This window comes from Aotus nancymaae, unplaced genomic scaffold (genome assembly GCF_030222135.1).
Source record: "Aotus nancymaae isolate 86718 unplaced genomic scaffold, 86718_ANA_hifiasm-v0.15.2.pri h1tg000003l, whole genome shotgun sequence".
NCBI lineage: Eukaryota > Metazoa > Chordata > Mammalia > Primates > Aotidae > Aotus > Aotus nancymaae.
Window position 1 is genome coordinate 64465336 of NW_026988414.1, and position 19568 is coordinate 64484903.

The window sequence follows — 19568 nt, forward strand, 5'->3', positions numbered from 1 at the left end:
CTGCTTCCCTCTTAGGAGGAACTTTGTGATTCACACTGAGCCCACCCAGATAATCCAGGATAATCTCCTTATCTCAAGCCTTTAACTTAGTCACATCTACAAAGTCTCTTTCTGCCACGTAAGGTAACACGCACAGGCTCTGGGATGAGGCTACAGACATCTTTGGGAGCCATGATCCAGTCTCCTACGGCCTTCCACTTCCTAGAGGTTCCTCTCTTTTCTCCCAGTCAGTCCCCTCTTGACATCAACTACCTTTCTTATCCAATACAGAAACTGAGTGGAAAGAAACTATTCTCTTTCCAGCATCTTCAGTTCTTTCACACTCTTTTCCTTACACCAAACCCAGCTGGATGCCCCCTCCTGGAACAATTCTATAATCTGCCTTCTCTGTTCTTACAATCAGGCAATCAGTCTTCCGGATAAAATCTCCCCTTTCCTGTGTGAAACCAGCAACTCCATCTCTGCTCCTAATCCCTTTCCCTCCCTTCAGCATTCCTCCAGAAATTATTCTGTTTAGATCCTCCATCTCTGCCCTTCAACTAGATCCTTTCCCTTAGAAATGAATACTTTATCCTACCAAAAAGAAAAAGTAGCCAGGCACAGTAGCTCACACCTGTAATCCCAGCACTTTGGGAGGTTGAGGTGGGCAGATCAGTTGAGGTCAAGAGTTCAAGACCAGTCTGGCCAACATGGTGAAACCCTGTCTCTACTAAAATACAAAAATTAGTTGGGCATGGTAGTGCATGCCTGTAATCCCAGCTACTCGGGAGGCTGATACAGGAGAATCCCTTGAACCCGGGAGGCACAGGTCGCAGTGAGCTGAGATCATGCCACTGCACTCCAGCCTGGGCGACAGACCGAGACTCCATCTCAAACAACAACAACAACAACCAACCAACAAAGAAAAAGCTAGGACTTCTCGTTTTTCCCTGGCTAAGTAAAATTTAAAATCCTGGGCATAGGACAACAAATAATCCTAAGAGAACTACAGAACGTTGAAGGAAGAAAGCAGACTAACAAAAGGCTTCAGGATTTAAGGAATCTGTGTGAACAAGGCTGAGTTCTCTGGGTTTTCTTTTTATCTCCTATATACCTTGGATTGAAACTGGAATATCCTGTAAATGGCAACAACCAACAATCAAACAAAATTTCAAAAGAAAAAAGCCCCAGGAAAAGTCTGTTAATGTCTAGTCAACGAACAGGGAAAGGAACAATCCCACAAAACCAAAGCGCTGACAATGCCCCTCCTACCCCTGTCAAACACAGTGCGTGTCCCCTGCTTCCACAGTGTCAGTGAAGACCACACGGGAAGTCTGGGATTCCCCTCCACACTTGGTGGCAGCAAGTGACCCAGGACAAGGCTTCCCTCCCCACCCCCCAGCACTGTGTTGCTGGACTGCATGTGGGGTTCTGCACTCCATTCTCCCAATTACATACCCTTACTAGGAGTTGGTAACGTTTTCTTTTTGCTTTGACTACTGCTTCTTTTTGAAACATTTTCTTCCCTTGCTGTCCAGGAAACCACAGCATCCTGGGTTCCCCATCTCACTGAGCTTTTCAGCCCCTGCACACAGGATCCTCTTTTTCTACTCAACTATGTTTAGCCATTCTCTAGGGTTCTAATCTCTGGTCATTTCTTTTCTCATGTGACATGTCTTCTCTCTAACTAGCCTGCCCTCCATTCCCCTAAATTTTTACTTACTTAAAAAAAAAAAAAAAAAAAGTTGAAACAAGAAGAATGAATAAGCCTGGAAAATAAGGATTAAAAATGAAAAAAAAGTCACATTCATTGAAGTGTAATTTATACATAGTTCATCCATTTTAGTGTTAAGTTCTATGAATTTTGACAAACATATGCAGTCTTGTTACTGCCATCATAATCAAGATAAAGAATATCTCCATCACCCCCAAAATGTTCCCTTACATCCTTTGGTGTTATCCTTTCCCCCGACTCCAGTCCTTGGCAACCACTGGATCTGTTTTCTGTCTCTATAGTTTTGCCTTTGCCAGGAGGTAATTTTCCCGTACATATTTACATCTATCAATATAGTGCCTTTCACATTCATATCTCTAATGTTAACCTTTCTTTTGAGCTTCAGACTCACCTCTCCAATGTCTCGTTTGGGTCAGATTGAGGATCTTTTCTTCTTCATGCCTTGAGAAGGTGGAGTGATTCAAAAGTTACTCAACCTCTGTGAGTTTTAGTTTTATTCCATACAAGAGGGTGATGGTACTTATTTTACTGATTCATTGAGGGGGTTAAATAAGATAAATGCCACCTAGGAGATGACAGGCTGTGTGTACACAACAGATGCTCAATGCATAATTAACCGGCTGCTTTTGATGAAGTTTCATTTTCTCAAAGGGACCTCAAAGTTGCCTGGCCACCTTCAGATAATGAAGCATGGGGTTTCTGAGTCATAGGCCAACTTGCTGGAGCATTCAGGCCTCATCAGAGACTAGAATCATTCTTCCCACTGGCCAGTGCTATCTATGTGTTCCTATAACATGTCGGGTGAGAGGATATGTAACTCTTCAGATAACTACTCATCTGAATTCTCAGAAAGACTTTGCAGTACAATTGAGTCTTGCAACCAACCAATTACTTCATGTAATGAGAATGCCTCAGGATCTCTGGTTAGCTTCAAGTTTATGGGGCTGATTTATATCTTAAATGAAGATTGTTTCATTTCAGATTCCTTTTACTTAAAGGCAAAAATAAAGCACAATGTTATCTTGCAGCAGATACTACTCTAATGATTATTCATGAGGCCTCCAGGGCATTTAGAGTAACATGTGCATGAACGGCCTTGTTTCACATTGGATGGGTACAGGGAGAGGTGGCAGACCCATCCACTCCTACACACTTTTGTATTCTAAGTCACCATGTTTTCACATACTGTGACCCAGCAGCAATGTGTAATAAATTCTGAGAAGTCATGTGATACTTCAGTGGATGCTTCTCAATTTCTCTCTGGTTGAACTAAAAAAAAAAAAAAAAAAGAAGAAAGAAAGAAAAAAAAAGAAAAGTCCTTTAATAAAAGTAAACTGACAAGCATCACATTGTTCTCATTTAAAACACACAAAAAGGAATTAAAATGTTATGATACATGCCAGGCCGTTTTTACTAATCCCTTAGCCTCCAGAGAAAGGGCTTCCAATTAGTATTACATTAGAATTGTCACAGCTAAGCAATTCTTTTTAATACTAGAAGGACTTTAGCTGATTTTATGCTACACATATACACTAAAAATGCAGTTAGTATAAAGCAAAAGAATTAAAATTACAATTGAGGTGCCACACAGTAAGTGAAAAAGGTTTAACGGTCTGTCTGGTCATAGAGCTAATAACCACTTTATGCAGAATGCAGTGAAACAAAGGTGCCTTTCTCAATAACCAGAGTGCATCTGTGGCCAGCACTATTTTGCTAAGGCCATATACAGCTGTACTTGGTTACAGGCACATTTGTTAAGTGAGACTATAAAAAACAGCTGTATTTGAGATGGTTCAGACCTCTGCACATTTTCTCCCTGTGGCAGCCAATCAGAATCTTGCTGACAGGCAAACTTGTACAGAACGAATGATCCCATTTAGATTAATTCCTCTTAATGCCTTACCCAGGCCTACTTTCCTGGCATATCATGGAGAGCAGGTCAGTTCCATTCAAAACCTGGAGATAGAAAATTCAAGCTTGATTAGTTGATAAAATATACGACTATACTGGTAGAGAATGTGGAGTGCTCAGTCTCTGTAAAAATAAGGCTGGTGCTCTACCCCAGCTCAGAGTTCAGACACAAGGCACTCTGCAAAATAAGCACCCAGCCAGAGAGCAGTCTATGGAACTGGGTTTTAGCTGCGGCTCTGTCCTTACTGTTTTGGTCTTCACTTTCCACCCAGGACCAGGATACACCCATACCTTTTGCCATAAAACAACTCTGAAATGCCGTCCCAATCCCTGGCTCTGGGCTTTTGCCCATAGGATGTTAACCAACACCCCAGGTCGCTGAAATGTGCTTACCTGGCTGTGATTGCTTGCTCTCCTGCCTCTGCCATAGACATGAGAAGAACATACCTGGGCTGCCCACTGGGCCCACTAGAATGATAGGAGACCAATGGAGCAGGTGTGTGAGCTAGTCCATGCCAAGCTCAGCTGTCCAGCCAAGCCCTGCCCAGATGAGTAGACCCATGAGAGAGATAAATGCTTTCTGCTGCAGGCCACTAAGATTTTGCAATTTTGCAATTGTTTGTAATGCAGCAAAATGGTGGCCCTAGTTAACTGAAGCAGTCGCCAAAACTGCCTGCCCTTGGGCATCCCTTTTCCTATCTGTCCTCCAGGTCTCATTGACACAATGAAGGAGGGACTGGAGGAACTCTAATTCCTACTAAGGACAGCTGCAGACCAGGAATCCTGGGACAAAAGGTGACCAGACTCAAGGGTCTGAGATCCACTCAGGGCCTAGATGGAGTTGAGGAAAATGATTCCACTGGTACTGACATGGGCAGGCAAGGGACTTTATCTCAAAAAATATTGCCATGAATGCGCCACAACCATGGAAACAGTCAGCGATAGAAGGAGGGTCTGAAAAACTTGGGCCGCAGCATGTCCTGATAGCCAGCTCTCCAACAAACTTGGTTTTCTATTGGTTTAAACCCAGACAAATAAGTAAGTCAGAGACAGGACTGGAGAAAATGGAAATCTTTATTTTTAAACACTAGTACATTTTCAGGCTGCTTTAAAAAAGAAAAAATCATGTTACATTAGTTCAAAACTATGCATCAAAGCATATTTATTTAAACTCTAATTTTACAAACACATAATGAAAGAAACATATATTTTATAAATATCTACTCAGAATATGTATTATGAAAAAAAGTGTTTAAAAATAACAGCCCCAGATCTCCCTCTTTAAATATATAAAATTCGCATACAATTCATAAGAATTCTTTCTCAAGAGCCAAAACTTTCATTTCACAAAGGCCAACAACTCAGTTCCCATTAGACACAATCAAAAGTAATAGGAATATTTAAAAATGTAAAAGTTCTGTACAAGGGAAATACAGATAGCACATGGGTAAATCTCATTAGCATACATGCCATTTGTGTTTTAAAAATGTTTTATAAAAACTGCCATTTAAAACAAATAAGTGAGAGTCCTTCCCTGACTGTGGAAAATATATAAATTATCGCCCTCCCCGCCGGGTACCAAGGCGCCACCTGCTGGAGTTGGAGGGAGAGGTCCCCGTGTGTTTCCTGACAAGGGGCAAGGCCGCACATGGGGACCTGCCTCCTCTGTGGCGGTGGCTTTTCCTAGTGGGTGATTCACTAGTATTTCCTTTTACTTAGAAAAATTCTTTGGGATCATAGAAGACAATTCCTCACAAGTGAAAGTAAGACAAGAGACGATTTCAGATTGCGGCATCCAATTAATAATGTATATTTTGTATTTTTGGTGACCAAACTCTGGAAACCTGATTTACCACTGTCAGAGACACGCCCCGTCACCTATGCCAGCAAAACTCATGGCACAGCCCCAAGGTTGTCCCTTCATCTTCTCTCTTCCAACCCAAGCTGCTCTGTTGCCTGCAGCAATGTACAGAGACTATTGTCTCTTCTGACACTTCTTCTGGAAGGAGCTCTTCAAAAAAGTGCGGTACACAGGGTCGGCCACATATTCGTTCTTAAACCTGGAGCTCAGCACTCTTTGTCTCTTTCGCTCCCCTTGGATAATGTCTGCTCCATAAAATGTGTCTTCAAATCGCATGTCAGAGGCTGTGGACTAAAAGCAGCTGGTGTTACATTGCAAAACGGCACGGCATTTGATCTTCAGAAGACTGGACAAAGGTCTGACTCCGTTAGCTGGGGTTAGGGTGCAGATGCCCCAGTTACTAGCTCAGGCTAGAAGGGCCCCAGGCATGGCTTTGGGCTTTCCCTCACCTCTCCCACCCAAAGTGGGGGGCTCCATTTAGCCCCACTTCCTCCAGGGCCTCCCTACCCACCACTCCTAGGGATCTTCCCCAAACCAAAGCAGGATAAAAGGCTTCTCATTTTTAACTTCCCTCATTTCTCATCTCCCCTCTGGTTCTTGCCCAACAAGGTTTTCGACAAATGTCAACCGTCATCTCTAAGTTACCTTTACTCCTACTTAGCTTTGGGCCTCTGCCCCACCCCTTCCCTGAAACTGTTCTTGCTGAAGTCCTGGTTGCTAATTCCTGTGACACCTTCCTATCGCTAAACTGACTTGACGATTCTGCCAACTAACTACTGCTTAAAGCTCTCTTCTCCATCACTTTGTAAACCCATTCTCCTGCTTCTCCTTCTCTGGCTGCTCATTTTTGACGTCTCAGGGGTTCCCCTTTTTAACTATCTGCTCAACTACGAAGCCCTAAGGCTTGGCATTGGGGCTTCTCCTCTCCACTCCTGTTCCCCGGGCCTTTGTGCCCACACCCCTGGCTTCAGTGCCTGTGCAGAGGCTCACATCTCCTGTGCCAGCTCAGGCCTGTAAGTGCATCTGCCCAGCAGGCATCACAAAGTCCCTGTCTCAGAGGCCCTTCAAATCAACCTGTCCTAAATTGAACTGAGAGCCTTCCTTCTTTATCGCTGTCCTTCCTACCTTCCATAAAAGGCGCCATCTACCCCCATGCACCCAGTTACACTGGCCAGAAACCTGAAGTCACTATAGGCATTTCCCCACCATGTCCAGGATTCCTCCTGCATGTACCTTGAAGCACTTCAGCCTTTCTTCTTGATCCTTACTGACCCTATGGGGCAGGCCCTCACACTTCCTCTCCAAACCACTGCAATATATGCTGTACCTCCAACCTATTTCCCACAGTACCACAGGAAGAAAGCTCTCTAAAAGCCGTCTTATGATAAGGCTCTACATGATCATATGCCCTTGCTTATAATTTCCCAACAGCCTACTGCCTTCAAGATGACATCCCTACTTCCTGGGCTAGACCTACATACATAAGCTGGCCAGAAGCCTGCTCCATGCTCTGCTCAGACAGCATCAGTTGCAGGTCCTGGCCATACTTGCCTGGTTCAGGGCCCCACGCTTCTCTGTCTTTGGACGCACTGTTTCATTTCTGTGAAAGTCATTCTATTCTACAGTTTCTGCCCTCAGCAAGCTTAAGGGTCCTTCTCTGGGACTTTTGTGGCCCTGACACATCCACTCAGTAGGATGAGGGCAGTGGTAGAGATAAGGGGCAGGTAAGTTTCTCCCCATCAGAGGAACCTCATAAAGGTAAGGATATTAGGGGCTGTGTACCCAAATTTATATATATTCCCCACAGCAAACAATGTGCCTAGTACTTGGCTTTGCTGTTCAGTGTTTGCTGCGTAAGGGCGTGTGGGCTTTTTCTGTGATACTCAGGTAAAGCCTAATGTCTATAGTAGGCACTATTTTTGCTTCCCAATTCCCTACTATCTTGCCTCCTTAAAATGCAGCTGTTTCCACTGAGGTGGGTGACTTCTGATGACATCAACACATGGCACATTTCACTGTGCTGAGACCGCTTCCCCTGGCTGCTGGCAGAGGCAGAGGTGAAAGACGCGTTAGGACTTGAAAACACAAGGTCCATGGTAAGAGAAAAATAAGAAAACAGCTGCAAGGAAGCCTAAAGACAAAAAATGGACCCAAGGGCAAAGCTGTGCATGTTTCCAGCCCGTTCATGGGATGGTTACCCAGAGTAACAGGCCACCTTCACAGCGTCCCCCAGAAACTACCTAGTTTCACTTGGGAAGAAAACGAAATCACTATGGGCTGGTTGGGTTCCCTGTGCCATTAGGAGAAAACACTTTTGTTTCATTCATTCTTGGCAAAATACTTCCTCTGAGTAATCTTTCACTTTTATAAGTGCTAAAGTTATCAAAGAAGAAAATAAAACATCTATGAAACTGTTGGCACTGTGCAGAAACAGCAAAAGTCAGCCTCTCAAACACAATAATAAAACCGATTTACCAGGAGCGCTAGCTAATTATGCACTGTTGCTATGGTTATTCTCTGAGACAATAAAAGGTAATGGGGCTGTTTCTGAAGTGAGTGGAAAAGAACCCCACACAATCACTAAGGTGGACTGCTGGCTCTTTTGAACAATTTCTCCCCCGGTCAGCGTGTGTCTGGGTGAGCCAAAGTCATTAAAACACAAAGCCTCCTGACAAGGGCTGCTAACCTCCCTCCTTAAAAAACGAAAAAAGACATTTCTAACCATAAAATATCTTTTATCAGTGAGTTTTCCAATTAGATTTGTTTTGTCAACTGGAAAAAATATAGCAATCATGGACAGATTAACCAAGGGCCTGAGGGCTATGCACCAACCCGAAGGAGAGGTAGGCTGGCTGCAACAAGACCCCGCACGTCTTTTATTCAATAACAACAGAGATGGCCAACAGGATTTAGTGACTGTGAGCCTTTGTTCCTGAAGATATTTTCTACTTGGCTCAGCTGCTCAGCATAGCAGGCTGCATCAGAGAGTGTGGATGTGATTTATATATTTTCACTGTTTTTTTTTTAATTAAAAATTTTCTGAGAATAAAAAAAAAAAGGAATCTTGGTGAGCTTGTTCAGTGAAAAAGACCTTAGAAAACCCAGGAGCTGTGTTCAGAGACAGCCACAGGGGAAGGCATCCTGATATCTGAGCGAAATCTACTGTGAAACAGAGATTGTGATCAGAGTATTAAAGCAATGAGCTTTCTTCTAATGTGATTAAGAAATAGTATTTGAAATCTACAAGACTCAGCTGGTAGGATGCTAAGTCATACATGGATTAGAAAATGAAACACCTAAGAGACTTCCAGAGGCTACCTACTCCACTCCCCACCCTCTAAATCTCTAGATGCTGAAAACGGAAAAAAAAGAGCAGGAGAGGAGAGGAGAGTAAGGAAGGGAAGAGGGGAGTCTGAGGAAGATAAGAATACAGAACAAGAGGAAGCTATCTCTACTATTTCAAAAAGGAAAGCTTTTCTCAAAAGATTTCAAGGTCTCAGAACAGTGACAAGTCACATCAGGTTTTTAGGTCTTCACTAAGATTTGGCTGCTATCTTTACAACAGGAATATTTAATTTTTTCTTTACTTGTCATTATTATCTAGTGGTTACTCTATTTACAGGTGTGTGGGTCCCCTCTGAGCCACATTTCTCACTGAGTGGGTAGGAATACCACCACTCTTCTTGACGATTTCACGTTGACAGACCTTCCTCTGAAGGATGCAGCTGAGAGGAAAGTCAGTTCCCACCTGATGCAGTTACTCTGCTGTCAGGATCCCATCTGATGGGGAAAAAAGCTGCATATACAACTGAACATTTAAGGCAAGCTTGTCCAGTCCTGGCCTGCTGCCCAGGATGGCTTTGAATGCAGCCCAACACAAATCTGTAAACTTGCTTAAAACATTATGAGATTTTTTGCAATTTTTTAAAAAATAGCTCATCAGCTATAGTTAGTGTATTTTATGTGAAGCTCAAGACAATTCTTCTTCCAGTGCGACCCAGGGATGCCAAAAGATTAGACATCCCTAATTTAAGAAAACCCTTGGTTTTTCTAAAATAACCAAATAATCTATAGTTACTCTATCACTGCAGACAAGTATATTGTAAGCATGTACTAAACTGAAAGTGTCAAGTATTCAGAAAAAAAATTCACTTCAGTCAGAAAAACCTCGTCCATTCAAATTTCTCTATTTAGGATTTATCATTTCACAGATGCAACAGATATAATTCTAAATGAATAAATCTGACTTCATTTTAGGGTCCACTAAATATTTTATGATACAATAATATAAAGCCAAAATTATTGTGAATTATATTTTTCAACAACTTCAGTTTTGATTATTTGTCTGTGTTTATCTTTTAATGGTATGTGAGGGCATCAAACTAATATTTCCCTTTTTAAAAACTGCTTTAGTATTCCCACAACTAGCATTTAGGCTTTGTTTATCCCCTTTATTATGAAAGTCAGAGTTTAGCTGAATTATGTGTTGACACAAACATCAGTGACTTTCTGAGACAGAAGTTAGTCAATCCATGATAAACCTATAGAAGAACAGATAGACATTCACTTACGCTGAGTCCTCTTTGATCTACTCCTGAATACTTTCTTTTAATGTTGCTTCTACTAACAAGAGTGCAAATGCCTTGATGGTATCTTTCTTTGCTCCTGGTGCTCTGCACAGAGCACATATTCAGTAGCTATTTTTGTGCACCAATAAATGTTAACACAAAGAAATATCATTTGACTTCATTAGAAGAAAAGGCACATGCATTCATTCCCTGATTTTGGCTGAATCTGAAGTTTGCATTCAATTAAGTTTCACTAAGGAAAAAGTTGCATTGGCTTGCTTCATAATTAATCCAAAACCCAAGTATGTTTCTGCCAGGCTTGGGAAACATGAGGTGAGGACAAGGAATTCACTTGGCAGGTCTCCAAGTGGCATCTGCCAGCACTTACAAAACGAGCTTTCACTCTCTTGGGTAACTCTTCATCTAAAGTGTAGATGTCCTCTCTCTTCATTGCTATCTGGGATCCATCTTCAAACTCAACCTTATGAAAAGTAAGATAACATGATACACATTAAAAAGCAGTATTGACCATTTTAAAGGTTCCAATTAACTACATAAAAAGATGAAAAAGACTCAAGCAGAATAAACAAGGGAACCAGCCAACAACCAAGGAAGTAAGAAGACTTCTTTCCCTTGTTAAACTAAGTACAGGCCTGGTGCAGTGGCTCACGCCTGTAATCCCAGCACTTTGGGAGGCCAAGGAGGGCAGATCATGAGGTCATCTCCAACTGGCCAATATGGTGACCATCTGGCCAATACAGTGAAACCTCACCTCTTCTAAAAAATACAAAAATTAGCCAGGTGTGGTGGTGCGCGCCTGTAGTCCCAGCTACTCAGGAGGCATGGCAGGAGAATCACTTGAATCCAGGAGGGGGAGGTTGCAGTGAGTCTCCATCTCAAAAATAAATAAATAAAATAAGTACACAATACATTTAAAACAGGCCAAAATTTTTGTAAATGAGTGTCTTGGAATATGGAAAATGAAAACTTTGCCTGGCAAAACAAAAACAAAGAAAAGTAGCTGCTGGTCGGGCGCGGTGGGTCAAGACTGTAATCCCAGCACTTTGGGAGGCCGAGGCAGGTGAATCACGAGGTCAAGAGATCGAGACCATCCTGGTCAACATGGTGAAACCCCGTCTCTACTAAAAATACAAAATTAGCCAGGCATGGCAACGCATGCCAGTAATCCCAGCTACTCCGGAGGCTGAGGCAGGAGAAATCGCTCCAACCCAGGAGGCAGAGGTTGCGGTGAGCCGAGATCACGCCATTGCACTCCAGCCTGGGTAACAAGAGCGAAACTCCATCTCAAAAAAAAAAAAAAAAGTAGCTACTGATCAAATGGAAATCACAAAACATGAGACTGTGGGAAATTTAGCATTAAGATGGTTTGGGTCTGTTAACACCATTGATTTCTTTAAGAGGTTCTGACAATGTAACCAGAAGAAATGTTTCTCTCTGTGAAAGAAAATACAACATATTTCCTTTTTTTTTTTTTTTTTTTTTTGGAAACAGGGCCTTACCCTGTTGCTTAGGCTGGAGTGTAGTGGTCTGATCTTAGCTCACTGCAACCTCAACCTTGCAGGCTCAAGCAATCCTCTCATCTCAGCCTCCTGAGAAGCTAGAACCACAGCCATGCGCCACCACCGCCCAGCTGTTATTATTTCTTTAAGTAGACACAAGGTCTTACTAGACTCAAGCACTTCACTTTGGCCTCCCAAAGTGTTGGGACTGCAGATAAACAGCCCGGGCTGTTTACTCTTATATAATAATCATCCCAGATAAAATAATTTCTCCAATTATCACAGAGCTTGAACTTTCAAAACACACTTTTGTCAAATTCAATCAAATGCCATCAAAGGAGGTGGGAAAATCTGTTTCTCAACTTTCTAACATGTAAACCTAATCAATGTGTGAAAATACATCATCATCTAAAACAAAATGTTTAAAACTTTTTTCACACTAACCAAATGGAAGCAAATAATTTCATAATCAGTTTTTTCAACATTTTAAAAGGTTTTATCAAAGAAAAGGTAAACGACACCAGTTAACAGAAACCTAGAGTACCCTGGTTAAGGTTGGTTTAGGTTTAATCGAACATGAACTCACCTAGCAGAAAACACAAGGGATGCCATCAGGTAGAATACCTAGTATGTTCTAATTCTCAACCACATAATATTTTTGTCCCTAAATTTTGTCTGAAATTTTCACTTTTAAGAAATGAAAATGGCCGGGCGCCATGGCTCACGCCTGTAATCCCAACACTTAGGGAAGTCAAGAGATCAAAACCATCCTGGCCAACATGGTGAAACCTCCTCTCTACTAAAAAATACAAAAATTAGCTGGGCGTGGCGGGGCTTGCCTGGAGTCCCAGCTACTAGGGAGGCTGGGGCAGTAGAATTGCTTGAACCTGGGAGGCAGAGGTTGCAGTAAGCCAAGATCGCGCCACTGCACTCTAGCCTGACGCCTGGCAACAGAGCAAGACTCTGTCAAAAAACAACAACAATAACAACAACAAAAAAGAAATTAAAATATGCTTGTACTTCTAGTCAAAAGGCAAGTTAAATCACACAGCTGTGTTATGTTAAAAAGAATCTAGAGCTTAAAAAAAGTACATTTTTTTTTTGTTTTTTTGCGGGGGGGTTGAGACAGAGTTTTGGTCTTATTGCCCAGGGTGGAGTGCAATAGCATGATCTTGGCCCACCTCAACCTCCACCTCCCAGGTTCAAGCTATTCTTCTGCCTCAGCCTCCTGAGTAGCTGGGATTATAAGCGTGTGCCACCACACCAGGCTAATTTTAATTTTTTTAGTAGAGACAGAGTTTCACCACATTGGCCAGGTTGGTCTTGAACTCCTGACCTCAGGTGATCCACCCACCTAGGCCTCCCAAAGTGCTGGGATTACATGCGTGAGGCACTGTGCCGGCCACACTTATTGTTTAATTAACAGAATGTCCAACTGATAGCTGCACTTTGAATTAAACGAACACCCTCTTAAGCTTGGGTGGATGATAACATTAACTGGCCACATCTGTGCCAATGCATTGGTTTACCTTTGCTGAGACGGCCAGGTGGGTATGTCTCAAAGGCAAAAGTTACCAATTTGGGGGTTCCTGGTTGATGAACATCCATTGCTGTCTTAATAAAAATCAGACATATAATTGAATGTATGATTATCCGCATACTGTTAGCATTTGAAGAAGCTAAACAATATAGTGGAATTAGGTGCCAGTCACATGAGAACTCTTGCTGTCACTTCCAGGAGGGCTGATGCCAAGAAGGGTTTTCTTCCTGGCTTTGTTTGAGTAGAATTGTTTCTTTAACGTTAAACTAGGCCAAGGTGGCATCTCTTTTACACAATTTGATAGCATAGCTAGAACCACCTGTGCCTACTTTCTTTTGCTTGCAATCATTTGAAACAAAAAGGCAATTACAAACCTAGAAGGGAGTATGCTATACTAGGACTAGGGTAACCAACTGTCCTATTTCACCTGGGACTCAGGGGTACCCTGGGATGTAGTTATTTTCAGTACTAAAATCAGGGATGGTCCCAGGCAAGCAGGGATGGTTGTCCACCCTAGTTAGGACAGAGCTGAGAGAGAATTCTGACCCTCTCTTTACCAGCTATGTACTCTTGGACAAATTATTAAAAACTTATTCTTAAATCATTAAAATTTTGTTCACAGCTTTTCTTACCTCTTTTTTAAGATAGGAGTCAAGTAACATCTAACATTTTGCAGGACTACTGTGAGGGTCAAAAAATGCATATGCCTAGGATATTAAGCACCATACAGCAGGTATTTGTTTATCTGTCATATCTATTTTTAAAACTGTCTTTGTTTATTTGATGAAGTTGAATAATTAGATACAAAACACAAAATGATCTCAAAAGGCCACTTGGCTTAATGAGGAATTTTAAACTACTTGTGCTTGAGAGACAATTTTAATATTAGTCTTAACTTTTTCATGGACTCTATAAATATGCCCATAGTTTTATGTTGATAGGCCATCATAAATTCAACTGTAGTTAACACACTGATTACTAATTAGCCCGAATTTCAACATGTTCTCATTATGTGATACTTTTCATGTAGCAAATAGCTTTGCTACATGTAAGAAACTTCACTTTTGCACTTACTATTTAATTAAATGTAATTATTTTCTTTTGCATTATGTAGTAATGCTTCTTTTTCAGAAGCCTCCAGTATTATTAGCTCGTCTTGTGATTTTTGCCTAATTCTGTTCATTCTAATGCAAAGAAGGTCCAGTTATTCAAGTTATATTATAAATATAATATTATATAATATACTATTATAAATTATTATTTATATATATAATATAATTATATATATAATTATATTATATATATAATATATTATATAATATACTATTATAAATGTTATATTTATAATATGACTTTAATATTATATTATAAATAACTTGAATTTGTATCTTGAGACTGTCACCAATACCATATGCAAAGGGGAAATGGCCTTTACACACACAGATACACACACACACACACAATGTATGTGTATACATCCTCCCCTGTCCATTCCTCTGGGGTTTTTCTAGACCATGAAAAATGTCTCTCCTAAGTTTTTCAAACTTCTTTGAACACCTTTAATTATACTGTGCTCCAGTTCCTGACGTGGTGTCTTATAATGCACTCTTCCATTTAAGCTCTTGCTCCTTATCAGTCTTTGAACAATTTCTCTGTTGAAACTGACAGTCTTATCATTCTCAAGCTGCTTTTCAACTTAACAGGCCTGAACCTTCTTGAGTTTTCTCCTTTTACTTCAATCTTCCTGTTTTCACTCTACAGTTTAGCCTGAGAATCTTGATTTTTTGACAGTGTCACTGAAAATTCTACAATGTATGGGCTCTAAGTGTCCCCTTTTAAAACCTTTCTGAAGGAACATAAATGCACATGTGCTATCCATGTTGTTTCCCCTCATTTCTGGGTGGAATAAAATAATTCATTTTTAAATTGTATACATACTGTTTAATACTATGTAGGGTTCCCTAGTGAGCAGAATGTCCAACTGACAGCTGTAGTTTTCATTTAAACAAGCATTCCTTTAAGCCTGGGTGGATGATAACCATCAGCTCCTTGCGACATTAACTGGCCATATCTATGCCAATGTACCATTGTCTAGCTTTGCTCCAATAGCAGGTGGAGTGGGAAGAGTATGTCTCTCAGCAAAAGCCACCTGCTGGCTGAAGAGTGGCCATCACCGTCCTGGCTGAAGGTGAGATGAATCAGTCAATTAGTCTCTCCTCATAACACAGAAACAGTGGGAAGCAGCCCTTCTTCTAGTAACTTATCTTTCTGGCAGAACCATATTCCTCACAATTAAACCATTCATCAAATGTTGTTCAAGTTTCCCAGTGTCCAACTTGGTAATATAACTCCAGGGTTTCAACCTGGGTCATTACACATTGAATCTTTGCCTCCTGCATAAAATAAGAGGTGCCCCAAATTCATGTGCCTTATTGATCAGCAGCACACTTGAGATACTATCTCCTTCTGACTTATAATGTCAGTCTCAGCAAGCATCACAGAGAAGGAAGAACCCACCTGGTACATGTGGGCAATATTTGATCCAAAATATTTTGCTCCATAGAGTTTGCCATCAGGCCACTTGACTTGGACAACTTCTCCCTCAGCAGGAGGGCCCAGCTTCAGACAGTCTCGGCTCTGCAGAATAAACAGAGACAGGCTTTTCAAGACGAGTGCCTAAGTGACTGCATTTAGAACTTAGCAAATTATGAACTCCTGGCAATTAAAAGGAGTTATTGCCTCTGTGTTTTATGGATTATGATCTTGCATGGGTGTTCAGGGGAAGAGATATGAGCCAAAGGAGTATTTAAAGATTCAGCCTACATCATAAAGTTGCAAAGGAGCCACCATAATCCAAGCAGAAAAAAAAAACCAGTAGCATTTACATTTGCTATCTGAAAAAGAATGGTTCAGGGGGTAACTAAAATATGCATAGAAACTACTTTAGCTGAGGAATAGATCAGCTTATGATTTATAACACCTGACGTTTATATGGCACTTTAAATGCTTCAGCATACATCTCATGTGATCTTATAATCACTCCACGATGTAGGAAGAAATTATTAATTATCCCCATTTTACTGACGAGGAAACTGAGACTCCTGCAAGGCTCCTTTAAGTTGCCAGGATCTCTGGAGGAGTGAAGTTGAATGGGAGAATAAGAGCTGAAGACACCCAGGTGGAAGTGGGGCAGGGGTGCAACCGAAGCTGGAAGGAATTGCCAATGCAGCAGAGAAGGGAAAGCAGTGGCACCTGCAGTGGTGGGTGGAGCTGGATGGGTGGGTCCTGTTTAGCACGCCCCTTCTAGAGACCTCCTGGACCTCCCTACACAAGTGTGCTTCTGCCAGCATCTCCTGTTAATTAACTAGCCCACCTTTTCTACAGGTAATTTTGGTGGCACCCATAACCAGAATCTTTTCATTTCAGATCTTCTGTTTCACGCTGCCACCTCCCAAGGCAGTAATTCAGAGCAAACTCCCCACCAGGTGATGAATCTTGAAAGGTGCTTTTTTTTTTAAGGCCTGGGGAGGGGGACACGAAGGATAGTAAAAACATTTGCACAGGCATTGTTTATAAACTTTTAAATTTGCATGGATTCGGTAGAACACAATACAATTTTATTACAAGGGAATTAAATACTTGACTATGGTAATTTTTTTTTTTTTGCACATTCAGCAATTCATGATTTGCTAATGTGGGTATTTTACCGATGAGGACAATCTGAATGACTGAAATGCATACTTGACCAATCAAGCTATAAATACAGACTGGGCACACTGTGTAGTTTAAATGAGAGGCATACACAGGAAATATTTAATTATTTATGACTGGAAATTAGCATGTATTATTTCTTATTATTAATAGAAATTGTGCCTTATAAAGGAGTGACCATTTGATTGCTGGGTTAAGAGTATACATGGAAGGCCCAGTTGTTCATTTTTCCAACTGCAGGCTATGCTTCCATGAGCTACAGCAAAGAAAAAACAGTTTGCTCAGAGGCTCTATAGAACTGACAATATGCATCTAACTTAGTCAAATGAAAGTAAGTCTATTCTTAGCCTGCATAATACTTGACCTTAGGGCAGGCAGAATTAAAAGGGTAGGCTGTGGAGATGTACTCAATGTATGCCCATGGGTTATCACCTCTCTTTCTATTTCCCTTCCAGAGATTTATGTGGTACCAAGAACACTGGAAGGTATAGCTTCTGAGTACACACTGATTACATATGTCAGTCTCCAAGGTTAGAGAGTCCCATCAGCTCTAGATTCCTCTGAGCTGAAGCCCAGGTGCTGGGGTAAGCATGGGGGCAGAAGGTAGCATACGCTTCTTCCTGCTGCTAAAGCTTTCTCCCATGTGAAGGGATCTCCACTCGGGTAATACATCTGGTTCACCCCCTCTTACTTTTACAAGAGGATTGTGAATGACTTAATTTTATTGCTGATTTCTGAAGGAGAATGCATTTCCCAAACTATGTGCCATCATACCCTGGAGTGCCACAGCAAACTCACGGGGACCCTGTGGGATACATTCAAGGGAAGTACAGTGACACTTGTGAGGCATCCAGCTTACCAACACTGGTGAGTTATTTGGACTTAATTTACTTAACACATAGAACTGTTAGGTGTTTCTTTTGACCAAGAGCCACTCAAAAAGCATGCTGAGATACTAAGCGTGCCGTGAGCCAACGAAGTTTGGTGACCTCTGGCTTAGCCTCTTCCCTTTCTCTCTGGAGCCATCATGCAGGGAAAGAACCTGCACTCCGCTCTGCTCCTTCTGAAGAGAGGGGCCTGCGCTTTCCTGCACTGCCTATCACTAGGTAAGCCTGTTAATTCTAGGGTCCAGTATTTGAAACCTGTTTGCTCACAGATAGAAGCCACACTCCTCAATATCTGCTTTAGTAGTCATAAAGGTGATACTTTACATCTCCAAATCCTGACTCCTTTGTCTTGCTTTTCCTCAGGCATGGTGAGATATTGCTATTTATTGGGCCCTCAAATCTCAACAGAGGCAAATCAAAGCCTCAGGAAATTCAGGAGGCAGTACTCTGCACTTTCCTACCTACCACAACCAACTTTCGAGCAGGAGAGTTACGGCCTTCCTTTCTTTATCATTTAGGTCCTTCATTTTACACATTTGCCCTTCAGAATAACTTTATTAATCTTTAAAATAAAATTCCTCAAAATAAATCCCGACCTGCAATTTTAGGTACCATATCACCAAGGTGAGGTGAGGGACACAGAAACAGGGACTAGACAAGCATAAATTCCATTAGAGCAGTTTATCTTAAAAACTTAGTTTTATTAACAAACTGAATAGATGCAACTTTACTAAGTGACACTTTTTTTTTTAAAAAGGGTTTTGGAAATAATGCCTGAGATGGTTTGATATCTTTTATTGCTCATTATAAATTAACCTTTTACTCACGAGAAATCTTAATTTAGCATTGCAAGTGCCTGACTTCAACTAACTCGTTACTGCTCAGCCTCATCCTGACGTTGCTCTGTATCAGCCACAAAGATCAAATTCATAATCTTTCATGCCAAACTCAAGAAGACACTTCACTTTGCTTTCTCAGTCTTCTGCTTTCAGAACTTTTTCTTTATTTATAGAAAAAGAAAAATAACAAACCAACTATGTAACAAGATAAGTTATTCCGTGCCTTCCCGACCTTCAAAACCAGAGGCATGATTCTCATCCCTAACGGCTCTTTTCTCACCCTTTGGCAGGTCCTTCAGCTGGAAGGACATAATATTTTGATGTGCATATAACTTTATTTAGTATATATAATTCATGATTTACTCCCTAGCTACTTTCCAAATTAAGTTAAGGTAGCTTAGAGTAAAACATAAAAGAGCTTATTCCTGTAACATCTAGTTTCATCCATAAAGAAATGGTGTCAATTCATCAGCTGTATCACATTTTGAGTTTGCCAGCAACTTCTATGACTACATGGGGTATAAATTTAAACAAGAATGAGACTAGAAGCATGTGGGCTGATGAAAAGAAGTTGAAATGTTTGATATTTAGGCTTGTCTGATCTCCCCAAAGTAGAAGCTGGTGGGTGTCCCCCAAATTGTTTCAATTACTAATTCAAAAACCTATTTACTGACCACCTACTGTGTGTAAGACACTAGGAGGCAATAAAGCCTAGCAGCCCAGCTAGGGACAGACAGAGGGCACTGCACTCACAGCCTGTCACACCAAACCCATGGCTCTGTGGGGTGGGGGCTCCGGAGTCCTTGCAAGGGGTGAGATCTATGAGGAGAGGACTTCAGAGCAGAACACTGATTTTATTTATAAATTAGGTTTCTGAGTAAAATTTCATTGGGGGGGGAGTTTCTTTCAAAAATAAAAGGTCTGAAAAAAATTAAGTATATCAAAAGGTCTAAAAATGAAGGGATTTAGTTTGTGGAAAGCAACAGCTTGAGTGGTCTGCCCTCCCTCTTAAAGGTC

General features: G+C 41.3%; 1 protein-coding gene across 5 annotated transcripts in view; it reads right to left on the reverse strand.

The window, feature by feature from the left end:
- Positions 1-4681: 4681 nt before the first annotated feature.
- KDM4C (lysine demethylase 4C) overlaps positions 4682-19568 on the reverse strand; it is a 390541-nt gene continuing 375654 nt past the window's right edge. For 4 of the 5 annotated variants that reach the window (XM_012451385.2, XM_012451384.2, XM_064381825.1 and 1 more), the window contains 3 exons: positions 15632-15751; positions 10443-10535; positions 4682-5777 (listed from right to left, as the gene is read on the reverse strand). In XM_012451385.2, the coding sequence (XP_012306808.2) occupies positions 5601-5777; positions 10443-10535; positions 15632-15751 (390 nt within the window). In that variant the 3' untranslated portion in view covers positions 4682-5600. The remainder of the gene's footprint in view (positions 5778-10442; positions 10536-15631; positions 15752-19568) is intronic. The other variant, XM_012451386.2, reaches the window with a different exon arrangement.